The following is an 11,513-nucleotide window of genomic DNA, read 5'->3' on the forward strand; positions in this document are numbered from 1 at the left end:
GACTGTTTGTAACTCAGTAATGACTGGGGGCAAAGAGCATTAAGAAGTAAATATTCAGAGGCATGCTGGGTAATGTAGTGCTACTAGATATTCGCTTGACCTTAAGCTCGCGGATAAAGCGACAATGTTCGCAGTGTGCTGACCCTGGAGGAGAGGGACCTAAATACGAAGCTCATTTTGTCCCCGTTTGACTTCAATCTGATTTGGTGTCGTGGACGTCCACGCGAGAGGCCCGACAGACTTCGTTTCCCACAATGCACCAGGTGTGAACCCGTGAAACGCTGCGCGGTGCGGACGTGTTTGACAGTAATTCAAAAATGGGGCAGCGGAGCAGATAAGAGTGACCGCGGCGGAGTGTGACGAAGGCCTCCAGACACCCCGAAGCTCCCCGAGCTTCTCCGACTCCTCCTGCTTTGTGTCCGTTTGCCTCTTTAGCTGTGTGCTGCTCGCGGAGCCTCACGCGCTGATCGACAAAAACGGGAATGAATGAGGACAGCAGGCTGTGAAAAAGGTGAGCGCAGGGAAGCAGGTGAGGTCTCACTCTGCTGCCGTTTCCGGACACCGGAAATCATTCCGTCCAAAGAAAAATGCACAAAACCAGACTAACGGCGGTCAACGTGCCACGTGTTGTTGTGGTGATCGCACCGGTGACGTATGCGTTGTGTTTTTGATTTTAGCTTTAAAATCAGCTGTTTGGTGGGATTTCTTTCAGTTCATGTCGGGTTAATGATTATGATCCATGACGTCATGTTTGTGTGAATGCAACACTTTTTCCACTGAAGCTTCAGACACACTTGCAGCACACCTGGACAGGTCACCAGTTTAGAGACACCTCGCAGAGAGGCCCCAGCGGGTTCGAGTCCGGGCATCATAATTTAAAATCAAATCACTTGTATTGTCACATCACATGTGCAGGTACACGGGTACAGTACATGCGAGTGAAATTCTTGTGTGTGAGCTTCGCAAGCAACAGAGTTGTGCAAAAATACAAATAACATAAAACACGCAAAAATATAAGAATGGCTAAATCTGAGAGTAATAAATACATGTACAATATAAGAGTGCATGCATTCTAAAACGCACCACGAGATTCATCAAATACACTTGATGCTTTTTTCAGTGGGACCCAAAACAATCATTGTTTTCAGGGTTTTTCCTGAACAGGTGCTAAAATAGTACCTGCTCGCTGGGCTACAAAGCTATCTGAGCAGGTACTGAAATGTGATGTCATCAGACCGCATGCCACCGATTGGCTGCTCAGTGGTGTCACTCGATGAGTCACGAGAGCGTCTCATTCCCGAAAATTAAACTGCCATTTTTGAAACCCAGTAACAAGGGAAACGGCTCCCTGAGTCACCTTGTATGGATTAATTACAGTTAAGATAAGATAAGACTTTATTGATCCCACACGGGGAAATGTGTGCATTACCTCGACTCAGGTAGAGATAGCAGAAGAAAAATACAAACAAATACAAAATAAATAAGATAATAAACGGTAGCATACACCGTATGTGATTATGCACAGAGGGTTGTTGAAATATGCAACAAATAAATGGAACTAATTAAAATAATTATCCTAAAAATATGTGACAAATTGTTTCTGAATTGATTTACCTACTCACTTTTATTTGTTTTGGGTTTTTTTTGTTAAAATAATCATTTTTTATTAACGTTTTTTTTTTTACTTTGCCGTCCTCTGTATTTGTTTCCTTTTGCAAATTCAAAGTGTTTTCATGAGGTCACATTTTTAAGGTTTTGGTTGATGGACGTCAAAATTGAAAGTAATAATGAAAGGAGCCGAGAAATTATCTAAAACTTAATTTAATAACAAATTAGTTTGTTTATTTGTGAAGTTTGCAATTTTGGCCGCTTCGGTCCTCCGTGGCTTCACACAGCGGAGTTACGTTTGCACTGATGGCGGCGCTGTAAACCGTCGCAGACTCTGTGGGAGGACACCCGAAGGATGAATACCAGCCCTGCTGTTTCTCGTTATTCGGTTTATGATATTTAATTTCGTCGTTTTTGTTTCTGCAGTTTCTTTTTTAGGCTTTGATCTTCGTGAGGGCAGAAACCAGTGAGCCGAGCCCCTGAGGAGTGAGTCCTCTCGTGGTCACACGATCTTCGGCGCTAGCTACACACAGCTACAGCTAACGGGGACCAGCGGACCGAGCGGCGGCTCCTCGCTTCGGTATGATGCCCGGTGACAGCAGTATGGCCTCCCTGGTTCAGAGGATAGCTCGGCAGGCTCTCGTCACCTTCAGGAACACACCCGCGGTGGGCGACGAGGCTTCCAAGTCCTTCCTGGAGAACCACGGCAAGCTCCGGAGCCTGATGTCGGAAGTGCGGGCTGCCGACCTGAAGCTCGTCCCGCGGAGAGCCGAGGACGGCGACGCGCCCCCTGCTCAGCACCCGTATCACCGCGGTGCGCCCCCGGTCACCTACATGCACATCTGTGAGACGGACCAGTTCAGCATGGGGGTGTTCCTGCTGAAGAGCGGGGCCTCTATCCCGCTGCACGACCACCCGGGCATGCACGGCGTGCTCAAAGTCATGTACGGGAAGGTCCGGATAAGCTGCTTCGACCGGCTCGAGCGACCGGGCGGGGGCGGGGACGCGCTGCCCCGGGCGGAGATGGGCGCTCTGCGGCGCTACGTGCTTCGCTCCACCGGGGAGTACACGGAGGAGAGTGGACCCTGCGTCCTCTCCCCCGACCGGGACAACCTCCACCAGATTGACACCGTGGATGGGCCCACAGCTTTCATGGACATCTTAGCCCCGCCGTACGACCCGGACGACGGCAGGGACTGTCACTACTACAAGGTGCTGCCCGGGGACGGGGTCAAAGACTCGGAGCAGACGGAGAAGGAGGTCTGGCTCATGGAGATCTCGCAGCCTCCGGAATTCTGGTGCGGAGGGGAGCCGTACCCGGGCCCGGAGGTGTGCCTCTGATCCCCCCTCCACCCTCCCGGAGCCCTGCAGCCTGGCTGGATCCACAAAGGATCTCCACAGTCATCATCAGAGCCGCCAGCAGGCGCAGAGTAAAGGGCCAAATGTGGGATTAAATTGTGGTAAAAGGTAGAAATGATGCATCAGCCCTGCAGCACACACTCTGGAGCGTGAATTTTATTCACCCCAGCTTCTGCTTCAGTTGGACAAACATCGGAGCCTCAGGCAACAGTAAACGACTTCCTGCCTGTGCTGTGATCCCCGTGGATGTGACGGTCAGGAACCCACATCTGAATCATTCTGTTGATGTGCTGACTTTCAGGAAGTAGTTTTATTTTTAAAAACTGAGGCTCTTTACTCTACAGAGACTCCAGTTAAGCCAGAGTCTGTCCTGAAACCTGACTGAAGCTCATAAACCTCTCTCGGAATTTATATTTACTCTGCTCAGTGACACTAACCTGTATGGAGGACCCCAGCTGCCCAAATCACACACAAATCCATTGTTGAATCGACAGTTTTCTTGTTTCCAGGCTGTCAAAATGGGGGAAAAATAGATGTGCAGGACTGAAACGACCACAGTGAAATCCAGCCAATAAGCCTTAATGCATCAATAAGTTTATTAATAGTCCATGGGCATAGATGAATATTGGATTCATAAAATTTAATTTACTGCTGTATAATAAAATAATTCTCCCATTTCGTTACCTTCCCAGTTATTCGTTTATAAAAGTGTTTAAAATGATTTAAAATTGGTATAGAGTTCTAGGTAATACGCTAATTTGTGATTCGCCATTAAATATGTAGGAATATGAGCATCAGAAAACTCCATGTTGTTTGTATGCATTGCTAACTCTTCAAAGAATGTATAGATAAATAAGGGATTAAAGAGATTCTAGGCCAAAGGTTTGACTATGAAGGAAAACATAAAAAGAAATATAAAAAATAAAGTAAAATAATGCAGAAGCAACTTAGCTGTGAAAGTATTAAATGACCCAATAATACATGTTAGTATTTTAATTATCTATTAATTTATAAATGAGCAGGTGGTGGATAAATAATTTAAATTTAAATATTTATTCTATAAAGTGACAGTTTTTGTTTTCTTATTATTTTGTTAATCATTTTCTTTTCTTTGTTTCCAAATTTTGTTTTTGTAAAATCAAAATGTTTGTGATGTTAACTTTTTGATTTCGGTGGATTGATGCCAAAATAGAAAATGAATTTAAAAAGGACAGAAAGAGGTTAACTGCACAAATTTGTGTTTTTGGCGGCTTCAGTCTTCCATAAAGTGTTGAATCTGAATCTGACCGACAGCTGTTTCGTTACAGTCACATCTGGACTGATTTTCAAAGCTAAAATCAGACCAGGTGTTTTTATTTCACACCTGAAAGTTGATAATGCTGCGTTTGAGAAAAGTCTGGAATTTTCTGCTTTCATTTTGACTGAATTTTTCAATAATACTAACAATAACAATAATAATTGGGATGTTTTAATACACGTCAGTACTTCATGTCCTTCAGTCTGAGGACCTCACTGGTAATGAGTGACTTGCGGTGTTTATTCAAAAGAAGGTTTCAGGTACAGGAACAACTACAGAGGACTGTAACTGCTGAAATAATTACTTATTAGGAACAAAACCATATTGGAAACAAATGCAAGCATTAATTACACTTTTATGAACTTAATTATGTTCACTTTGGTTTTCTTTATTAACCAACTTTAAATATTTTCCTTTCCTCTTGTCACCTGATTTATTTCCCCAAATATCTTTTATTTTTACTTTATTTTTTTTCTACTGTTCTGCTTCAGCTAAACCATCTGAAACATACAAATAATAAAACTGTAAAACTGCCTAAATCACAAATGAACATATCAGTGGTAAACATTTATACTTTTGCCCAACGCAGAAATAAAATGAAAAATGAATTGGGGGGTAATGTACTTTAAAATAAATAAGTACTGCTAATTGAAATAAATACAGTAATAAATAGAAATCAGTTCATTTATGTCCATGTAGCATTAATATTCACTTTGATGGCTTTATTAGCAAATGTATAATACCATAATGTAATTTATATTTTTGGCTTCTCTGGTTCTCCGTACACGTGTACCCAGCCGCTACTATGTATTACTCTCCGCATGAGGGGAAGCAAAAACGTCCCAGGCTCCTGGCTGCTCCTTGAAAGCAGCACTGAAGGACCACTGCAGGACCCTGCTGATGTCTCTTTACTCGTCTTCCTGCTTCAGGCTTTGTGACGTCAGAGCTTCGGGTCTCTTTTGAAGACTGAAATCTCGTAAAGCTGCAGATTTTCTCGTGTTAGGACTCTTTACGCCGTCGCCGCCTTTTCTTCTTCTTCTCCTTTCTGAGAGACTCCTCAGGACTGTGTTCATGTTTGTATCTCCGATTGAAAGATGTGCACTAAATCGAGTTTATCAGCACAAAGTGTCTTTAAGAGAAATGTCAGAAAATGTCCATGTGATTACAAAATAAAGAGAAAAGAAATCTGTTCATCCTTAAGTTTGATTAGCGCCGGAATTTATTTGTAATTAATTTTTATTTAATTGTTATTCATATAACTTCCTTATTGTGTTATGATTTTGGCACTTAGAGTCCTCCATACCACTGATAATATCATGTAAATACAGTATGTAATACATTTATGCATAAATGAGAAAATAACTTGAAAGATCAAATGAGAACATTTTAGAAATTTGGATTTGATTCCCACACAAATGCAAGAAACACGAGAGCAAATAAAAGCAGAGATTTGTCTGTTTCAAAGTTAAATGAACCACCAGGGGGCGGTGTTCCCCCGCTGTGGTTGTTGATGGGTGTTTTATAGCATCTTTGTCCTCACACAGGAAATGTGCTCTTACTATCTCTCTTGGTTAAATAAAGGTAACCCTGCGTCGCTGCACCATCTGGTGGTAGAAACTGGTATTACATGGATGTGCAGCCTGGCCATATTTCAGCTTTAGTTGATATTTTTTGGACACAATAAACAGATGATTTGAACATAAAGTTGCGGGTGTATCCTCACAGTCCGCTCCTAGCTTTAGTAAATTTTGGAATAGGTACCTTTCATGCCCACATAGCAATTTAGTGACAGACCATTTACTGATTCACGTTTTTGTCCATATATTTTTGATTTTGACAGCGTCAGTTCTCCATATATGAGGAAGCTGGGGCAGAATCTGTCATATACACCTGAACCAATGTTCCCTCTAATTTTCCATGTGTCTGAGCGAACACACAAACTCCCTGAGCGTCCCTTGGTCCACTGTGAGCGACAGCAGACGTGTGCACTTTGGTCACGCCAGTGTCGAATCCATCCAAGTTACATGGTTTACTAAAATAATCAAATTACAGCATTTACATTTATGTTAGACGACTTTTAATTAACTGCTTTAGCCCACTTACAATGAAAATGTAAACAAATCTTAAAAAATAACCTGAACTCCAATAAAGCTCTGACTTGTATGATGAGTCTGAGTCTGGGAGAGAGTCTGTAACTCTCTGTCTGCAAAATACAGTAAATAATGACCAATGTTGGGAAATTAATTATATAGTTACTTCTTCAAAAAAGTAACTGAGTTATGCAAACAAAGTTTTTTGCAGCTGTTTACCTAAAAATGCAGCCAAGGCGTTTTTTTAAACAAACATTTCAAAGTATTTACAGAACAATCAGCTGTTCTGCATCAAATCTGATGCCACACAAATTATTTGTGCCGCTCCAAAAAATAATTTCTGTTCACTGTGAGATAAACGAGAACTACAGCCTGATACCTGCAGGCCTGACAGCAGCAGATGTGTCACTGCTGTAACACCTGTAACACTCAGCAGTCGCCTCATTGTTCTAACACACACAACAAAACTACTGACTACACTACACACTAACTACACACTAACTACACAAGATTTGTGCTGAACGTCGCAAATCTCTCACATCTCAAACACACCGTCACTCCTAAAACTTCCCCCTCCCTAAACATCTAAATGCCATGTTGCCATATCATTTTTTGATTGGTCCACATGGTACATTTTTCCACCAATAGGAAAGGCTGGAGGGGGGCTGTCTTTGTTCACAGGCGGAGTGATTTCGAGCGTTTTCCTTATAAAACGCCGTTTTTACCGTTTCTTCCTGCAGTAAATATAAACAACGACAGTATTCAGGAAGGAAACCAAACACTGCAGATATTTTTTTATCATAACTCTGGTTTTACGTGGCCGATCAACACAATTTAAAAACTGGTATAAAGTCCACACTGTTTCCGTCAGTTGTTCCGTCTGTCCTGCTCACATCTCCAATGGTTGTACACGTTGTCATTAACGTGGCTTCACTCCGCATCAACACCGGTGTCGGCACATAAGGACGCTGTCACAGCCTGTCAACCACGTGGATTAGCTGTGTATAGAATGTGAATCCCATCATTGGCTGGACTGTGGGATAAGGTGGCATCGTTCTGATCCCATACGGGAGCAGCCAGTCACTCACTGACTAACACTGCAGAACAGAAATGTTAACGTATTTATTTTCATTTCAATTCAGGTTAGATTTTTTTTGTGCGCAACACAGATTTTCTGTGCGCAGAGACCGTGCCAGCAGTGCGCAATTGCGCACCCGCGCAGCTTAGAGGGAACATTGCTCCTGAAGGCGACCGTTTTATGCTTTTCCTTGTTTCTCGAGGCCTGAGTGTGAGACAAAGTTGGATTAGTCTGAAGTAAGAATCGTGCAAAGCTAACCTGTGTGTACTTTCATTGAAAAGAAAAAAGAGGCAGCAGCGACTGAACAGTTCCACGTTTATTTGCATTGACAAGAAGCATCAATTCTTCAGAATAAAAGCTTTAGTGCTTTCTCTCGTTTGCATAAAATAGTAAAACACACAAAAACAAACTTTTACTTTTTGCCCACTTACTCTGTGTCTCTTTGTCTCACATTGACTGGCAAGAAATCCAAAAACAAAAACAGGAAATAACAGATTATCAGGCTACAATCAATACATCCCATTCACAGCGTACCCCAGCCTCAAGCTGTGACATCACCGTATCCCCTCAGTGTGCTCTGATGCTGCATCACACATATACACCTACATACTGCATTAGTTCACGTGACGCCGTGGCTGCCATGCTGCTCCAAATACATGCGTGTGTGTGGAAACACAGGGCTGATCTCTCGCTGACCTTTCAGCCGATGTTCGGTGTGCTATATGTGCTATGGGACACTTATTTAGGTCAGTTAAATAGTTTTTTTTAACCAAAACATTTGTCTCGTATCTCAGAAGGTTAAAAATATAAAATAAAGATGGCTGACTCAAGTGAGCAAAAGCAGCAAATTTTAGAGGTTTATGTGAAAAAGCCCGGAAAAACAGGAGCTTTTATTTTGGAAACCTGCTATGATAAATACACTTGACTAACTTCACACAATCTGAGGTCTTTCTGAGCATCATGAAAGCTTTCTAACAAATTATATTGTTTTATTTTGAAAATCTAGCAAAATAGACAAGTTCCAGTAACTGAATAGATTTTTTTTTTTAACTAAAAAACAAAAACAAAAAAAACAACAACCGTCATCTTAAATAATCTCAATGAATTCCCAACTAACTAGAGGATTAAATGTAGAAAATGTGGTAACTTCCAATAACTAATGGAGGCTTTTATTTTGAAATAAGCGAACGTAACTTGTTTCACACAATCAAAAAAAGGTCTCTTATTTTGACATTCTCACAGAAATAAATTACCTTGATAACGTCTAGACAACTAATTAAAGGCTTTTATCTTGAAAAATCATTTAAAATTATTTTAGTCCTGATCCCCCCTCCCCAAAAAAGGATTTTTACTTTGAAAATATTGAAATAATTTAAGTAGTTTCAGGCTGTTTAACACAATAACATGATCAGCTTCTCTCTGATGTATTTGAATAAAATGTTATTTTTGTTTATCCTAACTTCACGCCAGTCATTTTACTCATTTACGACTATAAAATGTCATAAAACAACCTTCTGTCTGTGGCCTGTTGTTTCCTGTCGCACAACAAAGCAGCGCAAAATGAGTTTATTTCATACAGAAACGTCAGAAGCCAAACGCAGACCCCCTGAGCCACGGCATCCACGTGTCTCACTCTGACGTTCATTGGTTTCTCCTAAAAACTGTAAAGTGTTGGACTTTCATTCTTTTCAAATATGGTGCAGAGGAACGTTTGAGTGCCAACAGTCTGAAGACACTCAGCCTTGAACTTGGACTGAAGGTTGTTAAAGGATTTTTCTTACAAATATAGAAAAGGCTGGTGTCGCGTTATCCGAGAGAATTTCACTAACGGTTCCTCACAGTCCTCCTCCGGAAGTCATATGTGATGCCTCCGTGACTCTCTGCGTTTATACGGAGTGTTTTTGTGCATTTAACTCCAAATGAAAGCTGGAGCAGCAGTAACCCTCTCACCTGACTCACCTGTCGCACCTGTGCTGCCCGGCACGTGACTGAATCCCTGAGAGCTTGAAGCATAGACAGCAGACAAAGTGTTCACTAAAAGCAGGTTGTGAGATGTTGTTCTTGGAGGTTAATTTAATCCTAGCACGGCCAGCTCCGCTCGTGTGGCTTTTGTAGTCATAGTAACACACCTGGGGACCGGGTTTCTGGCTCTCCCTGATTTCTTCTTCATGATATGGCTTCTAAAGAGACTTGCGGCTATTTCTGAGGTTAACTTAGACTACGGGGCACCGTTTGGGCTCGGAGGGCTCGGATTAGGACGCGGGGGTCTTCTTCTCCTTCTGCCGCAGGTGAATCTTCATGTGCCGCCTCCTCTCATCGCTGCGTGCGAACTTCCTCCCACACTGGTCGCAGGTGAACGGCTTCTCTCCGGTGTGCGTGCGGATGTGCGTGGTCAGGTGGTCGCTCCGGCTGAAGTTGCGCATGCAGATGCGGCACTGGAACGGCTTGTGGCCAGTGTGGATGCGCAGGTGCCGGCTCAGCTCGTCCGACCGGGAGAACCGGCGGTCGCAGCTCTCCGCCGGGCACGGATACGGTCTCTGGTGCACGGGGGTCTTGCTCGGGCGATTCGGGTACTTCCGGGGTCTTAAGATGGGCCTGAGGGGGAGATTCTGGTGGCCGGGGAAGGGGGCGGCCGCCGGGCCTTCGGGCGCGCTGAGCGTAAAGTTCCTGATGGTGTTGAGAGGCGTGAGCGGCGGAGGCACCCGCAACGAGTCCAGCGGGTACGGGAGGGCCTTCCTCTCCGGGAAGCCGGCGTGCATGTCCCTCTGGCAGCTCTGCGGGTAGAAGCCTCCGTACTCCGGCACGATGGAGAGCAGCGCGCCATCAGCGGCCGGTTTGGGCGCAGAGCTGTAGGCGGGAGGCGGGTGGTAGGACACCGCGCAGGTGGAGGTGGACAGGTAACCCTGGTCCTGGTACACGTCCCCGCTGCAGGAGTAGGACTGGGGCGGGTGGGGGTGTGAGTGTGGGTGGGGGGGCGCGTACATGTGGCTGATATCCGGCTGGCCGTGCGCCATGTTCCCGTCTCCCGCTCCTCCTCGTCCTCCGCCTGCTGCTTCTCCCGCGTAAATGTTGGGTGATGCTGATCCGGACCCCTGTGCCGGTCCCGGGGGGGCGATGTCCGCACTGACCACGTTGATCACGTCCCCCTGCGCCCAGCCTGGCCCCTCGCTCCTGGAGTCCAGGGAGAACCTGCCGCTAAACGCCACCGGCTGCGTGCGTAAAGTGGCCACGTACTGCGCCAAGTGGCCCTGGAGAGAGAGCTCAGGTGAGCCGAGATCACCTGCAACACAGAGAAGAGCGCAGTCAGACACATTCACAGGAACAAGCTCAGTACCTCCATCTAACTTGTCCGTCCACATCCTCGAGTGTTTGAAACACACGAACGCTTACCGCCTCCATCCCCACCACCGTCCCGCCCTTCAGCTCCCTCCGGCCCCACGGCCTCCTCCTTGAACACCATCCCCGTTTCTGCGCACACATCTTTGGGAGCACCGTCTGGGATGCTGCCGAGAGACGCCGAGACTTCAGCCGCCGTCTTAGCGCTCATGTTCACCGACTCTCAGACGTGTTCGGTGTCTTCCCTCATTTTCTCCGGTCCGCCTCTCATCCTTCGTTAACCACTCCGCGGAGGCGCGGCGGGGTTATAAAGGGAATCTCCCGGTGTCCCGTTGCGTCATTCACCAAATATGGAGTCGGGTTTAAAAATAAGAATAATAATAAAAAAGGAGAGGGAACTCCAGAAATAGGAGCTTCCCGTGACGAAACACGGACCAAATAAATGATGTTCAGTTCATTCGCAAAACTTCAAGAGTGGATTTAAAATTTACTGCTCAATTTCAGCATGTTATCACTATCATGCGCACGTGCTTTGCGTTGTTTTGGTTTCATATAAAGGGGGAAGAAAAGATGTTCCATTTTTCGGAATTCCGGTCCCCCTGTCTCCATAAAAGGACTCTCCGGTGAGGTGAGAGGAGCTCCGCCTACGTATATGGCGGTATCCGGTTAAATTGGGTTGCATTGTGTTGTCTTCGTGCCAGCTGAGCCCACACACTGACTGCGCACACCCATTTGTTTTCGCTCT

General features: G+C 44.8%; 2 protein-coding genes across 2 annotated transcripts; one reads left to right on the top strand and one right to left on the bottom strand.

The window, feature by feature from the left end:
• Nucleotides 1-287: 287 nt before the first annotated feature.
• Nucleotides 288-6,460, top strand: adob (2-aminoethanethiol (cysteamine) dioxygenase b). Its single transcript, XM_085476943.1, has 2 exons — nucleotides 288-511; nucleotides 2,035-6,460. The coding sequence occupies exon 2, from the start codon at nucleotides 2,191-2,193 to the stop codon at nucleotides 2,947-2,949; it is 759 nt and encodes a 252-aa protein (XP_085333069.1). The 5' UTR covers nucleotides 288-511; nucleotides 2,035-2,190; the 3' UTR covers nucleotides 2,950-6,460.
• Nucleotides 6,461-7,730: 1,270 nt separating this feature from the next.
• LOC146695022 (E3 SUMO-protein ligase EGR2-like) lies at nucleotides 7,731-11,299 on the bottom strand. The gene is made up of 2 exons (XM_085476942.1): nucleotides 10,823-11,299; nucleotides 7,731-10,712 (listed from the first exon to the last, which is right to left on the bottom strand). The coding sequence occupies exons 1-2, from the start codon at nucleotides 10,977-10,979 to the stop codon at nucleotides 9,685-9,687; spliced, it is 1,185 nt and encodes a 394-aa protein (XP_085333068.1). The 5' UTR covers nucleotides 10,980-11,299; the 3' UTR covers nucleotides 7,731-9,684.
• Between the last annotated feature and the right edge of the window lie 214 nt (nucleotides 11,300-11,513).

Source organism: Copadichromis virginalis, linkage group LG13, assembly GCF_057382275.1.
Source record: "Copadichromis virginalis isolate Kocher_CV1m ecotype Utaka linkage group LG13, C_Virginalis_male_GT1.1, whole genome shotgun sequence".
Taxonomy (NCBI): Eukaryota; Metazoa; Chordata; class Actinopteri; order Cichliformes; family Cichlidae; genus Copadichromis; species Copadichromis virginalis.